General features: G+C 42.1%; 1 protein-coding gene across 19 annotated transcripts in view; it reads right to left on the reverse strand.

Annotated features, from left to right (window-relative positions):
* Positions 1-13,414, reverse strand: part of PTPRM (protein tyrosine phosphatase receptor type M) — a 395,593-nt gene extending 382,179 nt beyond the window's left edge. For 5 of the 19 annotated variants that reach the window (XM_033154922.1, XM_033154918.1, XM_033154928.1 and 2 more), the window contains exon 1: positions 13,111-13,413. In XM_033154922.1, the coding sequence (XP_033010813.1) occupies positions 13,111-13,183 (73 nt within the window). In that variant the 5' untranslated portion in view covers positions 13,184-13,413. Of the gene's footprint in view, positions 1-13,110 lie in introns of all 19 variants that reach the window. The other 14 variants (XM_033154925.1, XM_033154933.1, XM_033154931.1 and 11 more) reach the window with 4 other exon arrangements.
* Positions 13,415-17,696: the final 4,282 nt, after the last annotated feature.

The following is a 17,696-nucleotide window of genomic DNA, read 5'->3' on the forward strand; positions in this document are numbered from 1 at the left end:
CGTATTCTAACGGCACTGAATTAAATCAAAATGTTGTTAAATAAGATAAAATGTTACATATATATGCACCAAATCACTACTTTAACCATTACTAATGACAGGCATTCAGTTTCCAGCAGTTTTACATTTTTCATTAGCTGCAATCTGAAGTTGTTATTAAAATGTTATAAATCGTATTAAGACCCAGAATATGTATCTGCAACAACCTGTCCTGGGAGCTTACAGGGATCTAGAGCATCATTTAGTTCAATCTCTTGAGATTGAGTACAGCCTCTTCAAGTATTCTCGCCAGTGCCACATCCACATCTGGGCAAGGTGCTGAGTGTGGGTCACCACCCTGGGTGCATCTAACTCCTCATCGCTGTTGTCACCACAGCCCATTCTCTCGTCCTCCACTTTTGAATCCCATCTGCACTGACATGCCTCACCTACATCACATTAGGAATACTGCAGTGCGCTCTATGTTTGGCTGCCTTTGAAAAGTGCTATTATAGAATAGTAAGAAGAGGGCAATCTGAGCTGTAGCCATTTCTCTGTCTCCTTGCTCAGATTCAGAAGGGACAGAAGCTAGTGACAGCAAGGAGACACAGCAGCGTGGGGGAACAGAGCAGCAGGGTGGAAGGACTAGGAATGGGTGCCCCTGCTGGGTTGTAGGCCCTAGCAGATATCTAACCATGCCGGCCCCAGTATCAATCCCAAGGCCCCTCCAAAAACATTATTTTTAGACATTTCTATTTTACTCCCTAGTTCAACTTTCGTTCATTCATTCACTTTCAAATCATTAAACCTATAAAAAGGAGAGTGAACACAGGCAGCTGCAATTTAACCCTGTGGCGATGCACCACATGACACATCCCCTTTCCTACTTGAGTTCTCCACTTCTTATGTTACAGACTAATGTGGGCTGTGATTCAGGTACTGTGTGAATCAGGCCTCAGAGTTGACCCTGATCCAATAATTATCACCAGCTATCATGCAAAGGTTTTCAAGCCATTATCTACTCATGTTGTGGTAGTTTCTCCTTGCCTTCAATCTCTCCTGGGAAGATGTCACGACTAGATCAAAAGCCTTACAAGAATCCACCTCGTCAACTCCATTTCTCTGCCTAAAAACAAATTAAAGAAACCCTGTTTGTCTGGCATAATTGTCATGACAGCTGACTGCTTTTTTTAAAAAAAAATAAATCACACAATTTTCCTGTGTGGCTTAGTCATTGTTTTAATATTGGTTCTATACTTACCATCCATGTACAGAATACAAGCAAATCTTTTTTTAAAAAAAGGCTTGCTGCTTTCTTGAAGCAAGCTATGATTAAATATAATTTATTCAGACTCAGAAACTACAAGTACATAACCCTTTCTCCTACTTCATACCCATCTGGTTTTCAATGTTATTTTTGTAGTGCTTAGGCAACACAAATACCGTATTCTGAACGTTCTACAGCTTAAACTCCAATGCCACACAGCAATACTAAAATGTAAAATACTGCCATGAGAATTGAATGGCATTTTTGTAGACTTCTAGTTCCATTTAAAGCTGAAAGCAGTGTTCTAGGCGCATTTTGCGACAGGGAATTTCATTAGTGCGAGCAGTTTCTGAGCTCTGGGTGCAGTACTGCAGAGTGGAAGGAAAGAAGGATCTTTTTCTGCCTCCCCACTTCCAGCTATCCTCTGAAGACTGGAGAAGAGACCCTCTTAAGAATATTAGGGGGTGGGCAGGGGAAGGACTAGACCATGTGAAAAATGAACGTAATATTTTAGCTGCTGTTCATTCATTTTCGGCTTTGTATTCTTGTTATTTAAAAAGTGCACCTAGACATTCCATTGTTGCGCCCATGACCTAGGTTTAAGGTGCCATTTAGCTCCTAGCTTTCATATCTCAGTTTCTAATGCTGGTTAAAAGGGTTTCTAATGCTTAAACTCTACTCTTAAATTATTTTCATATGCAACTTGGGCTCATCTTAATATAAACGCACTGCAGTTTATCACTGAGCAAAGCAAAACGTAATCTAGGTAAATTTATTTCCTTTACAGATGCAACATCAAGATAATATTACGGGTAGCAATCTTTCAGCTGAAAAATATATACTGTGGTCTTGCATAACAGCTATTCGTATCCTCCCATGCCTGCTGTTGCTGTCAAATTCACACTGTGACCACATCCATTTTAGGCCAATCAAAAATAATCTGAAAAGTGCTAGGAGATACCTGTTCATATTTACAGGATTGTAGCCAGAATGGGGACGATAGAGGATGAGATGGTTGGACAGTGTTCTCGAAGCGACTGGCATGAGTTTGGCCAAACTGCGGGAGGCAGTGGAGGATAGGGGTGCCTGGCGTGGTGGTCCATGGGGTCACGAAGAGTCGGACACGACTGAACGACTGAACAACAACAAAGCCAGAATGGGGCCAGTGAGTGCACTGCCCACATGGAGTTCCATACTTTTTATTTAAAAAAAACAGTCCTTTGAATTGTGACACCAAAACATTTTCCATTTTAGGAGGGAAAGCTTGCTTTAAGCAAAGAAACATGTTTAGTGCTGCTTCAAAGTGCTTGTGCCACAAATTCTACCCATTTGATGCACCTAAGATTTTCTGGGCTCAGGTTAGCACTTTAAACATTACTACTGCATGGACCTTGTTTAAGTGATCCTGGATACATTACCTTCAAGGACAACTTTTGGGATCAATTTCTGCCCTATTTGAATCACACACAAAAATGAAAATTGAAAAACCATGCACATCAGGAACCAGGGATCAAAGTGACCCTGCAAAAAGCTGCTTAAAAAAACAACTACCCCTTGATGTACACTAATGCTTAGACCAGAACCTGTTATTTCCATTTCTTGTTTATTTCTTACCCACCTTTCACCATAAGGTCCCAGGGTGCGTTATACAATATCATATATCATCATTTTTTTATTTTAAAAAATCTTTATTTTATTACATTTATAGACCATCTTTATCTTCCATGCAGCTCAAGGTGGTTTCCGTAGTTCTTCTCTTCCACAATTAATCTGCACAACAACCCTGTGAGGCCAAGAGATGGTGATTGGCCCAAGGTTATCCAGTGAGCTTTATGACAGTGTGGGGATCCAAACCTTGGTCTCCCAAGTCAGACTCCAACACTCAAACCATTACGTCACACAATTATAAAACAAGTAAAACCTTTCCAAACAGAACATATTTTTGAGAAAGTGATTCTCCCCCACTAGTTTCATAATAGACAAATTCTCTCACTTTTCTTAAAATCACTGCAAACAGGTTTAATGGTCAATAATAACCCACAGGCTTCCAAAATCCCTTCGCAAATATCATTTTTTGAAATCCAGTTAGAATCTTCTTCATGACCCAACAAAGCTTCTTTTTCCTATCATTGCTATTTGCAGAGATCATGTTGAACAATACATAACTAATTCTGTTTTTGGAGTCATTTTGACCCCAGCTGCATCAGCAAGTATTTGCAAGCAATAAAGGATGTAACAGGGGGAGAAGGAACCAAGAACAATTGTCATCATTTGAAGATAGCTCCAAAAATAGCCAGCTGATTGCCACCATATTGGAGCAGGTTTAGAAAAGGGGGACTGGTGGTTTTTTGTTTAAATTTCACCTCAATTTAGCAGTTGTCAGTGATCTGATTTGCACATAACACTAAGGCTACAAACGCACAATGCAAGAGCAGCTGGAAAACAAGTAAAGCTTTGTAGAAACAGGCCATGGTTTGTTTGCTCATCTGTGCAGCAACTCATGATTTATTGAGCAAACCATTGTTAAAAGAAATCATGACCCAGTGTTATGTGCAAACGCAACCGATCAATTCTTGCCCACCTGTAAACCAGCATTCTCAGTAAGATTTCTAATAGTCTATTTCTTAAAAATTCAGATTGTAGAGTCAGTTTTGGAAATAAGATAGAGGGTAGCTGTTATTAATACATGCTCTTCCCCTCTATATATGTACAGAGCATACTCTAAAAGCGGCTCATCCTATTAAATCTACCTCAGCACTGCTTCTACGTTGTCCAGGATATGACAAGTATGATGGGAGACAGACTAAGGCTACAAGGGCCACTAGAAAAGCCTTTTAAGAGTTGTTAATAAATTATTATCATCACAATGCTTTTATTTTTATTTTAACAGTATCTACTAAAATGGCAGAGGCCAACAGATGCAGAGCAGGTCTCTCCAGTCTCCTACCTGTTCCTTCTGCACAATGGTGCAAAACTGAAGAAAACAGGAGCCCTGACCATATAACAATTCATTAACATGGCAGCAAATGGTAAAAATTTGACAATACATGCAGACTGGAGATACAGTAGAGCAGCACTCATAAGTTAAACCATTAAGGAAATAAAAGCCTCCCGTGGAGCTATACAGAACCTGACAACAAGCAAGGAATGAGTATTTAACAGCTTTATTAGAAGTGCACATGCATTGTCATAGTAAATTACATTTAATCCCAGTCACATTACAGCAGTGCACAACAGTTTGGGCTGAGCATTTTAAATGACACTCAATGTATGTACAAGAATCTACAACGTTTTATAGATTTCTGCCAAATCAGACTTTTTGTAAACAGCTTAGAGGTTCTATTTACAATCAAGTGGTATATAAATTTAGTTTAAAATAAAAATAAAAAACCAAACGAGATTACCAGACTATGTGTGGAGTGGAGTGGCCAGAGTTCTGCAAGGCCTGCTCCCTGCCTTGAAGGCCTTTTTCCACCCAGCCTGGAAAGGCAGAGCCCAGACTGACTCCAGCTACAAAAGATTAGACTGCTGAACAGACTCTTTCTTTGTGGAGTTTTTTGTTGGGGCTGTTGCTGTTGTTTATTTGTACAGTGGTACCTCCGGTTACGGACAGGATCCATTCCGGAGCCCTGGCCATATCCCAAAAAGTCCCTAACTGGAGGCACCCTTCTGCACACGCATGCAGCGCAATTGAGCACTTCTGCACATGCACACGTCGCAAAAACCAGAAGTATACACTTCCGGGTTTGCCGCGTTCGCAACCCGAAGTTTGCGTATCCAGAGGAATACGTAAGCAAAGGTACGACTGTATCTTTATTTTAGAACTTGTGATTTATGTGCAAATTGTTCGGTTTGGTTGTGTATTTTTAAACGTTTATTCTTTATGACTACTTTTGTTATGTTGCAGTTATGTATTTTTTTCATTTTGTAAGCAACCTTGAGCATTGTTTGAACTGTGGGAAGGGGGCATACAAATAAAATTATGTTTGTTATGTATGTGGTAAGTTTGTTAAACCATAGGTTACAATTGCAAGTGAACTCAATACCAACCTAGGGCTGCTTTCACCAGCTCTAGTATTTTCTTCTAGTCATTACTACAGTTAACTACAGTGTCTAGTGTTGGGGATCACCAATTTTTTTTCCAGCTCTTGGGCACATCTGAAATTTTCAAAAAGAATTCTGACACTACCAAAAAAAAAACGCTGCAGATGGGGGATTTCCTTATATCTTGAAGGAGGTGTAACAACTCTTGGCAAAGAGCAATGGGAATAGTGGGACAGGGGATTCTAGAGCTTTTATGGAACTGGATAAATTTTACATGGATGCCATTGGAGACTTAGCCTATTGGGAATACCAGATCTAGGATGTATATCAACTTTTAAATGATTTCATTAGCCAATGGTAACAGAGCAAGCTCCTCCCACCTCAGACATCCAGCTGTGAGACCCTTCGTTTCTGAGTAGTGGAAGAAGAAACCAGGCAGGTGAGAAGGGTGGGTATGGCATGTCGGTGTTACGATTTGCTGATATGCTAGGCACAGTTGTTCATGTAAAAACAGAACAGCACATTCTCAATTATATGAGCTCTTTTTATATTATTTCTGTATTCAACCATATGTCTGAATCTTAGCAGAGTGCACAGAAGGCTACAACTGCAAGCCTCAAAAAGTCATAGTATCACCTCAGCAGTGCTAAGGCCCACCTTGACTACTTTGTTCAACTACGACCACATAAAGATGTTCAAGAAAAAGACATAGAAACTGTGTGTCAGGTCAATTGCTATCTAGATAACTATTCTGGGTAGCTAGCTAAATACAGTTGTGAAAACTCTTACATCCTTCCCCTGCTTTACTTAGCATCTAGTATGGAAGAGTATGTTGTCACGAGAACAGGCTGCGTTTCCATCATGGCTAGCAGCTCATTCGGCCTATTTAATCCTTTTTCAGATTAAAGACACACCACAATCATCTATGAATATACTGCATTAAGAAGCATTTCTTGCTCCCTTTCTAATTTATTGAAAATAAGTTGTTTCAGTTTTGCCCACAACACATAGGTTACTAAGATCTTCTCAATTCCATCCCTGTAAAATGGCAATTCCTACAAGCCCTTAAAATCCCACTCACCATCACTCTTCCTATAACTCAGCCTTTGGAATTCCTTGTTAACACCACTGGATGGACAGGACTCAGACTACAACATCATCACTTAATTGGCAAAATGTTATTGTGGTTGTAATGACTTTGGCTAGTTTTTTTGTTCAGTCCCCTTTGGCTAGCTACTCTTTCCTTTCACCACATTCCAAATACTCCCTTGGTCCCAAATTGCTGCTACATTCTCTGACACATACAAAATCTACAAGTTTCAGAACACAGTGCCACAACCAAAAAAAATCAATTCCTATCAAATTTAAAAGCAAACACTATTGCAGCTAAGTTCTAAAAATGTGTTTTAGGTGTACCGAAGAACTGTTTGTACCCAGAGGAATTCTTTATCTTTTTTCTTGGAAAATGAAACTTCTCATTGTGCTGAAGAAATGTGAGTCAAAGCACATCTAGTTCATGAGAGTACTAGACTCAATATTTCACCCACAGATGATCCCAAGACAATTTGTAATCCAAATTTCAGTAGCTTTATACTCATAGAGTGATTTTGAACAAAGTACATTTTGCCAAAGTTATATTCAATATTATAGTTTCATAGTACGTATTTTATTTGTTTGAACAAACATACTAAAACATGCACAGTGTGCAATTTTACAGTACTTCTTCAGCAAACGTTTACAATTGTTTCTGTAAGTTCGTATCCCTCTGTTAAAGCCACTAGCAAAGTAAAGGACTAAAAATATAGTATATAAACAGCAAGCAAATGTATTATTACACAGACTTGGATGGATCCTGTTCTTTCAGGAGTTTACTTTCCTTCAAAAAGGTACGTAACTTACATTAGATCAAACTTTCAAAACACTCCAAATTCCTTAAATACTTCTTTGTGCCTCAAACTCAGAATGTGCCAAGTTCAGCATACAATCATGGCTTATGAATGTGGATTTAGAGATGTAGCTACACCTAGTGATCAGCAGTAGATCACAGCAAACAAAACTCGGTAGCTGAATGACTTCATGCCTTTAAAATAAAAACTGGAACACTAACAAAAGCCCAAGTGAGAGAGAGCTGAAAACAAAATTTATAGGTAACACAAACCATCAAGAATTAAAATGTGGTGGTGTTTATATGTTTACTTGCTTGTTTACCTAGTAAAGTTTGCCAGAACAGGTACGCCAAACTAACATTGAATAAAATTGAACACACTGGGAAAATTGAATTGCTAGAAGAATAATTTATTTTGCACGCTCAATTGTTCACCAAAACAAATAAAGTCATCATTAAGTGCTATAAACTTAAAATAAAAAAGAGCCAGAATTCAGAGGACAACGTTATGCTTGCCCAAGAACGTGTGCATACCACATCTTATGTGGGATTGTAACTTTTTAAGTATTTTGAACAGGAAACTCCCTTGCCACTTTGGAACGCATCCCTCAGCTACTACATAAAGTAGTTTGCCGTGTAGCATTGGGCTGTTATTTGAGAAACTGAAGTTCAAAGTTACCACAGGTGTGTGGGAAGTACCGGTAGCTGTACGGTGCTTTGAATCCTAGGGCATGGGTGTTTTTTAAAATGGCTGCAATGTATCCTAATTACCAAGCAACTATAAAAACAACAGAACAGTATGTGTAGAAAATTCTTAATATGAAACTAATGAATTGTCCTGCTGCATCGGTTAAATCCAAAGCACACTGGATCTGTGTCAAGACTGCCACTGAATGCAACAGCTTTTTGAAAAGAATTGCAGAGATGGCTTTTCTAGAAGGTCAGCCTAGTTTGGCTAGTTTGTTAATTTACCTCACTTCACTCCCAATGGGAAAGTCAGCTGCACACACATCACAAATGACTGAAACATTTTCTCAGATGAAAAACAGAGAAATCGGACACTAAATGTTCCCTCCCTCAGCTATTGCTACATGACTCTGGTGGGGTGGAGGGATTGGGTTTTTTGTTTTTGTTTTTAAAGGAAAAGAAAAGCATTTATGACTATACTGCAAATCCAGCCTCTACAATTGTCAATCCAACAGATTACATCTGCATTAAACACTTCTTTTATTTTCTTTTCTTTTTTAAAAAAAATACATATTTTGTTTGGTTATTTCAAGACACTGTAATTTTTCTGGAAGAGTCTGATAACTAAACGTGAGACCAAAGATGCATTATACAAGTTTCTTCAGCGTAATTACATCCTTGTAATATGCTGTAGGGTATACTTTTCTCCTCTATATTATCATAATAACAGTGCCATTTTAATCAGTGACTGAACAGAAAACTTTAATTTTTTAATAAGTAACACAAGACAAGTCAGAGATGGTTTCAGCACTAAAATCATCATATAAGAAAAGAGACAGACAAGAAACAGTATTTAAAAAAAACACGAAGAGTGCTGTGTGTGCAGTTCCCAGCACTGGGTCCCCGGTACCTACTGCCTGGGGCAGTGCAAGCAGTTCCTGTAGCTGGATTAAAACCAGGGTGATCCAATGTCTACTGTGATCAGTTCTGACATCCTCCATCGTCCATTAGGGATGGGAGTAGGTGGAATCTAAATGTAGGCTCATCTCGCCTGTCTTAATATGTGGCTGGCTCGGTCAAACTATCCATTGGGAGGGCATGCATATACACATGTGCCTTTATGTGTAGAGTGATCTTTGGGATTGGGACCTAGCCACATAAATTCCCAAGGAATTTCACCAGATACACAAAACAGTGGTAAGCACACACACAGTGATGCTCATCCCCCTACAACCACTAACCAGGACTTTCATGTGTTGAATGGGCCATCAGAAATGTAGCACCACAGAGAAGACCACCATATTTCATCAAGTTCATGGCTTTTCAATGGGTCACTTTACACATCCAGCTGTGAGACATCAAATGTACATTACCGTATTTTCCGGCATATAAGACTGGGCGTATAAGATGACCCCCAACTTTTCCAGTTAAAATATACAGTTTGAGATATACTCGACCGCAGATTCTCCACCTGGCATATAAGACGACCCCCGACTTTAGAGAATATTTTCCTGGATTAAAAAGTAGTCTTGTACGCCAGAATATACAGTATATTCCCATGCCTAGAAAGTAACCATAAGACTTGCGAACCAGCCTTTATTTCTCTGTCTGTAATTCTTCACCCACAACAAGGTCTTTGTCTCACACTATTGTGTTTAAAAACACAGGACTGCAACATAGGAGAATGTTTGTACACAACACTGCACTGAATTTACCAATTATGAACCAGTTAAGAATATATGTACTTGAATAATAGACACAGATATATGTACTTTAATAGACACAGTTTTGCTTTGACTGCATCTATGTAAGGACGCTCCCAATATATTTAATATTGGCACTAGAACTAACTTTTAAATTTTGATATAGCATTTAAAATAGGATGGTGTTTTATAAATGAGCAATTTCTTTGCAATCGTGGTCACTTTCTTGTTCCCCGTCCCCCCATCTCTCAAATGAATACACATTGTAAGAAAATAAAGTTGTACAGGTGGGCTGTAAAAGTTACCGGTAATAGTTTTCCCAATACTTTTTACATCACATCCTTTCCTTTACATAATGCTATATGTTACAAGAAGCCCATAAATACATTACTGACAGCAGATATAAGCATTCAAAGTTCAGGTGCTGTGCCAGCAAACACAACAAAGCTTCATGAAAATCCAAAGTTAAAATATTAGGTAGAAATCCTAACCGTTGTGAATACTTGGTTTTAGGCTTGCAGTATTAATACCGCTGGTATACAAATTTTCTGCCACCACTTTATACAAGTAATAGCTGTATAGGTTAACAATAGGCCTCTCTGGGACAATATTATGTTATCAACAAAAAGCACCAACTTTCTGCAGGCTTTTTGAATATGTAACTCATTTTAAAAAATGAGGTGGTTATAAAAATGCATATTTTTCAAATTCCATTACACCTCTATTGATCTTCTATTGCAGTTGATATGAACTCGTATGCACATACTTTTCATGTTATACAAAGCATAAAATTTAAGATTATGCTGTTACTGACATCTCTTGTATCCTATTTCTATTTGAACAAAAGCATTTTCAAAAGTAGTTTGTTTTGCCTGGCACTGACAAAATAAATAAATTTAAAATCAATGCTGATCAAAAAGTAGCATTCTGCATATTTAAACATTGTCTACAACCATATTTCAATTGAAAGCATTAAATGTGTTGAAGTTAAATATAAAGGCAAAACCTATTAACTATGTGGAGATTCCAGGCACACCTACAGTGCGTTCCTATGCAGGTTTATTCAGAAGTAAGCTGAACTGTGTTGAATAGAGCTTGCTGCCAATCAAGTGTGTATGGGACTGTAGTGTTGAAGTCCTACTGTAGTAAAGGGGTTTACTTTTTATATGCTTAGGATGAGGACATAAGCCTCAGAATAATCATTAGTTTTTACAAAATGACATGATCTTGGACAAGAATCACAACATTTTTCATACAATCCAAGAAACAATTGCTTTTTCAACTGTAAATTATCATTACTGTTTATTATCTTTGGGGAATTTGTACACCTCAGGTATATATTTACAATTTCAAATTTGTAAGAATGTCACAGAAAAACCCAACGCTTTTTGTTTACAGTTAACTTCTCCTTCCAATACAGTAATGTCTTGAAAACTTTTGCAACAGCAGCAACCCCAACAGCAATATAAATATTTACCATAACTTTTGCTCTTGCTGATTTCCTAATGATTACTTCCTAAGAAAGTTTCTCCGGTGGGGACTGGATGAACATAACACTGAAAAACTTTTGATACATGCAGATTCAGTATATAGCAAGGATAGGGAAACCTGTGACCCACCACATGTTATAGGGAATCCCATTAGCCTTAGTCAACTTGGCCAATGGTTAGGATGGTAGCCCAGGAGTGTCTAGAAGGCCACAGGTTATCCACCTCTGGTACACTGCATTAAAAAAAATAATAAAAGCTCACCTATCTTGACACCTTTCAATAATTTGAAAGTCAAGCACACACTTCTGAATGCAGCCCCACATAAAATGCTCATTTCTTCCAATATTTTGACAAGTTGTGCTGCACATTATGCAGCTAAGATGAGGTATGGCTTTATACCAATAAAGTGAGAGAGCTAACTGCGAGTAAAGTTTCATGATTCACAGCTCAGCTACAAATAGCCTCATTGAAACCAGAGAAGGGACAGGGGAGAGTTTTTCTTCAGAATTATATTTCATACCAGGGGAAACCTCTGGAACGCCTCTCTCGCAATGAACCTTCTGACTTATCTAGAAATGTAGAAGGGAACTTTTGAGAAAACAAGCTGCTTTTATATACACAGCGTCCCTGGAACATTCCTTTAAACCAGAACGTGTTTACAGAAGCCATGAAGAGCAGATTTCTTAAAATCCAAAACTTAAGTTACACAAGGGTGCTGTACACAAGCACTACTTAATGCATGAAACACCAAGTACCCTGCAGCCAAGGCAACAACCAGAGTCCTACTTCTCCTCCTGATCAAAGCACGTAGAAGAACATGGAACCCAGATGTCTTCAATTTCTGTCATAGGTTTCTAGAGTTCATATGAAAAACAAACAAAATGAGCCCAAGTTACTCATCCCATCCAACTATGTGGAACTAACTGTTTCGTAATTCAGCTACAGACCAAAATTAGAGGGTTGTATGCCTCACACACACCATTAAAGCATGTTATGCACACTGGAGGGTATCCAGAGGAGAAGAGCCCAAGCAGTGAGGATGCTGAGGCAGTAAACGCCTGCCAGGTAGAATTAAAAAGTTAGGCTACACTTTGATTATCACTTCGCTGTTACAAAGTGGGGAGAAATGAAGGAATCACAGCACAGGGCACTGCTTTGTCCAAAGCTTGACACAACTTGACCAGCACTGGAAAACACTTCTTCACAACAACAACAACTCTTAAAAGCTCGGGACCCCTACGTCCCCCTGCCACACCTGGACGCCATACCAAATAGGCTGCCAGCCACATAGCACTCAAGGCACAAAGGTCGCCCCCACCCCACAGTAGTCCATTCGAGGACTTGCACTACATAAACTGGGGGGCTAGTCGAACTGGAGAGAGGGGTCCACGCAAGGTATTCCGGGCAGCTTTCTCTTGCCCAACTTCTCTCGCCATCCAGCACGAGAGACCGTGGGCTCCAGCGCCCCCATCCACGCCGCGCAACACGAGCTCTGCTCAGAAAGCGGCCAGCAGCCCGCCCGCCTGCCTCGCCTAGACGGAGCGTCCCTGGCTGGGAAGGAAGAGAAGCCCGGACCTTTGCAACTGCTGGCCGGGAGCAGTCAACTTGCAGAAAGTTGTTTGTGGGTTGGATTTAAAGCAACGGCCCTTCATATTTAATTTTTTTTTAAAATGTAATGGTTCCCCCCCCCCCGAATTCCGATTTCCCGCCTCCCTTTCGAGAGAGGGAGGGAGCTCGTCGAGTCGTGCCAGACTCCGCAGCAGCCTCGCTCCGCGTCTTGCACTTTTGCACCCGGCAGCCAAACTAACGGGATCCCTTCCTCGGCGCCTGGAACTTCCCCTTCTCCCTTCCAAGCGCCTCTCTCTCTCTCTCCTTCCCCCTCAAATCCACCCAGCAGCTCCAAGGGTCACACCCGGCGAGGGGGGAAAATACCTCCCCATTCCCCAAGGCAGCCCGTCCCGCTTCACCTTTCTTCACACAAAGCTCCTCAAGAAGCCCAGCAGTCGCACAGAGTTCATTATTATTATTAAAGGGACTCCGCGGGGTTTGCGTTACCTGTGAACGTCTCGGCTGCCGCTGCCAGCAAAAGTCCAGCCAAAGTCAGGAGGCAAGTTTCAACTTTCCCCATATTTCCTTCGTCTCGAGAAAGACCCCCCTCCGGCCCTCCCCGGTCCTGGGGGGTTGGGGAGGCTGGCGCGGGCGCCCTCCGTGGCCCTTTCCTCGCGGGGTCCGCCTGCCTGAGAAGGGGCTCCGAAAAGCAGCAGCAGCAGCAGCGTCGTATCCCCGCCAGCAGCGCCCTCCCGGCCCCTGGGAAACTCCCGCCAGCCCGCGCGCTCCCTGTTGCGCCGCTCCAGCCCCGCAGCCGCCCAGCCGTCTTCGCGAGGAACTCTCTCCTTGCTCCAGTCCCCGCACTGACTCGCGCTCCCCCCGGCAGCCAGGCAGGCAGGCGCTGAGCAGGCAGCCGAGAGCGAGCCAGCAGCCAAGTCACGCCCAGCCGCCGACAAGGCCGCCTTTCTCCCGCTAGAGGGCGAGTGGCGCCAAAAGCGGAACCCCCGCCAGGCTGGCTGGCTGGCTGGCTGCTCGCTCCGAGGACCTCGCTGCCGCCGCGTTTGCTCTTATGGGAGGGAGAAGCTAACGGGACAGGCGCGCTAAGTGGCTGTTGCTGCTGCAGCAGTGGCGACACTAAAGTCTTTTTGAAATGCTCGCACGAAGGTAGGCTCCGTGAGAAGAGCGGAATAGCGCCGGACGGAAACGGGGGAACCAAAACTGTGAGGAAAATGCAAATGAACAAAGCAGCAGCTCGGGGGAGAAGAAGCCCTACGTGCCGCGCACGAAATAAACTGGGGGAAAGTTTGTTGCTGGGAGCCGGGCAGTGCGCTCTTCTGCGCACAGGAATTCTGAGCTTGCACTAGTCCGCGGAAGCTTTATCCCGCGATTCAATTTGTTATTTATTTCGCTGCCCCAATGCTAAGCAGTAAGTCGTTTTGAGTCTTCCCCTCAGGTGAGTGTTGCAGCTGTGCGCAACGTTAATTATTTGGAGCCAATCCGGGCCGGCTCTGGCTTCTCTTTCAGGGCCCGATTTAGCGCAGAAACTTCGGCTGGTCGCAGCAATTAAGGGCGCGCGCGGCTGGCCCCGTGACGTGTGCAGAGCGTGCTTTTCCCTGGCTCGGATGACCACAGCCAACCTCCGCACGCGTCTGAGATCGCTGGGAAAGAATTCCGGGCGAAGGCTATTTGCAGGCCTTTTTTTTGTTTGTTTGTTTTTTTGTTACGCCATTCAGACGCTTAAAACCTGAAAAGGAATAAGGCAAATCATCTGCAGCTGCATTCGCATAGCAGTTTATCCCATTTTCACATTACTGTACAGTTGATTTACTGTAGGCCTACTGTAAAAGCCGTTTCTGGAATTATGGTGGAATACAGTGCAAACTTTAGCACACATTCTCGTATTGTCTGCAAGTGGATTTACCAAAATGGCAGAGAAAAAGTAGAGAAGGACAAGGCAGCAAGTGCAGTTGGACATTTGTGGACAACTAGTTAATTTCTTTGGAAGAACTAAAGTCTAAAAGTTATTAGCAGTGAGGGGTTGTACCGGTATTTTGTCTGTTCAAGTTACTTGAGAGTTACTTGAGAGTAACACCTTGCTCTTAAGCTTGGTGAACTCTGCACATGTTTTCAAGCATGCTGTCCCAGATCTCTCTCCATGAAGCCCTAGTTTAAAAATTGAAAGAAATGTCATCCCTGTTTATGGAGCATTATCCCCACTTTTTTAAAAAAAATATGTTTCCCAAACCCCTTTCCCCTCTGCTCCTTCCATTTACCTACATCTTCTGGCATCCCTTCCCAAGGAAATGATGCAGTCAGCTTGCTGTGCCTGCTCTACCTCTGCAGAAAAATAATTGGAGGTGGGAAAGAAGAGGGAGGTGTTCTTTCTGATCCCTGCAAATTGCTACCTTTTGCCTTCCCACCAGATATTTCTTTTTCTGCTTAAGAACATGTTCCTGTAACTATTTTAGGGTTATTCACCCTCCACCCTGTCACACAGAAGCTTTCAGCAAATACGCAGAAGGAACCACATGGGAAGATTGTCCTCTCCTCACTTAAGGAGAAGGTTGCAAATAGGCTTCTAAAAGTAGCCTTTTCTTTCACAATTCCAGTGACAGAGACCATATAACCTTTGAACTAACCTTGTCCTGTGGACAACAGCAAACAAATTTCAGCTTAGTCAACACCAGGTCCAGACTTTTTAACTTCTTCAGTCTTTTTTATCAGTATGAATAACCCATTGCTTATCTGTTCTGATTAAACTACACATTACATTAAGCACAAGGCTGCTTAACTTAGTTGTTTTATTTTGAATGGGGGGGGGGGGAACAGCAGACAAGCATCAATCCAATAACAAACAGCCCACAAGGATTACCAGAGGGATGCTAATGGCAGCACACACACCCAGAGAAGCCTTCCTTTTCCAGAAAAAGAGACAGCGTATGTACAGATACAGCTTTCCAGAAGGAAAGACAGGGGAGCAATCAGAGACATTTCACCCATTTTATCCTCTCAACAACTCTGGTAGGTAGGTTAGGCTGAGGGATAGTGACTGGCTGAAGGTCACCCAATGAGCTTCATGGCTGACTGAAGATCTGAACCTCAGGTCTTAGGCTATATACCCATTAGCAAGAAGGTTGTTGCACCCTGCTGTGTTTCAAGTTGCATTTGCACATTGCTATACACTGCTGTACACCGTTTAGGGCTGCCATAAGTCAGACATAGCTGGGATTTGTCCGGGAGGAACTTTTGAAAAGCGGCTAAAATGACTGCTTTGAAGATTTTGTTTTTGTTTTGTTTTTTGTTGTTTTATAAAAAGCTCAGTTTTTGAAAATTTCACATTTTGAAATATGACACCAATACAGGCAGAGATGTCTGCATCCAATGTGCATTGCCTATTGGGTTCCCCCGCACCTGTAATGCCTTTGAACTCCAGTTCATTAAGCTTTCATCTGCACATGCACTATCCACACATGTGCAATAGATGTCTCAAATGTAATCCAGCTTAAATTTTCCTTTCTGGCTGAAGCTAGTTGAGGGAAAAACACATTGAACAGCAGTATTTCCCAAGGTAGTACAGATTAGCTCTGCATCATGCGTAACATCATGTGTACACAGATTCAAAATCCTGTGGTGGGAACACATTGGAGCCAGAGTCCAACACTCTAACCACTATTCCTTCAGAATAAAAGCATAATCACGTAAATTTGAGTAGCTCCACCCTTATTCTGAACCCACAGGTTTGAACACATGGGACTATTGGGCCTGAACTTTTAAAACACTTACATAATGTTAGTGCAACAAAATTATGTTGCCCTTTCTTTTTCCATCTGTTTTCAGAGAAAAAGGTAAAGGGACCCCTGACCATTAGGTCCAGTCGTGGCCGACTCTGGGGTTGCGGCGCTCATCTCGCGTTACTGGCCGAGGGTACCGGCGTACAGCTTCCGGGTCATGTGGCCAGCATGACTAAGCCACTTCTGGTGAACCAGAGCAGCGCACGGAAACGCCATTTACCTTCCTGCTGGAGCGGTACCTATTTATCTACTTGCACTTTGACGTGCTTTCAAACTGCTAGGTGGGCAGGAGCTGGGACCGAGCAACAGGAGCTCACCCCGTCATGGGGATTTGAACTGCCAACCTTCTGATCAGCAAGCCCTAGGCTCAGTGGTTTAACCCACAGCGCCACCCGCGTCCCTCAAAGGGACCCCAAACCAATTAGAAACAGCTCAGTATGCAAATAGGAAAAGTTAGCTATGTATACAGGACTATATATATACATTGTGGGAGATGATTCCCCCCACAAAGTCCTTGTTTGGAGGCGGACAGTGTTGGTGGTTTCTGGTGCCCATTCCTCCTCATTTCATCTGTCTTCTCATATTTTGTCATTCTTTTAGGTGCCCCCAGAGGAAAGCATGAGTGCATTTCCTCTTCCCCACAGCTGCTTTGTTTGCTGAGGAGTCTGTTCGGGATTTGTGTTCCTGGCAGGAAGCTGTTTTAGCTAGAGGAGAAAAGGGTGTGTTTGTGAAACTCAAATCTCACACGGGACACAAAAGCCTCTCATTAACTTTCTCATTTAGTGCAACATGCCAGAGCCTCAGCTGCGCTGTCCACGAGAGAAGTTAGAGAACTTGCTCTCTTGGTGAAACCCCCCATCGGAAAATGAATGGTGCAGTTCGATCATAAATAAAAATGAACAAGCTTAAAGGCAATAGACAGGTTCCGTGTGTGGTAATAAATCCAGCCTCTCATGCTGTGCAGTTCACTCGCACTGGAAAATCATTCTCTCCACCTCCCCCACCCACCTTCTCCAACAGCTGAGCTCCCCCATAGTGCTTTGGCCCTCTGCAAATCTGAGGCACTAAAAAAAGGCAGCAAAAGAGGAAATGGAAAAATAACAGGCAGAAAATACAGTGGCACAGGAGAATCAAGCTGTTAGCAACAAGAGGAATTGTTTCTAGGACATTAATTTACTTTGTGTTCCAAAATGGCGTGCTCAGGGCAGGGCTTTGGGGCAAAGCCCACTCAGCAGAATTAGCAGTATGAGCATTGGCTTACAGCATTGGGAAATAAGTGAAACCATATACATTTCCATCTAA

This window comes from Lacerta agilis, chromosome 7 (assembly GCF_009819535.1).
Source record: "Lacerta agilis isolate rLacAgi1 chromosome 7, rLacAgi1.pri, whole genome shotgun sequence".
In the NCBI taxonomy this organism is placed as follows: domain Eukaryota; kingdom Metazoa; phylum Chordata; class Lepidosauria; order Squamata; family Lacertidae; genus Lacerta; species Lacerta agilis.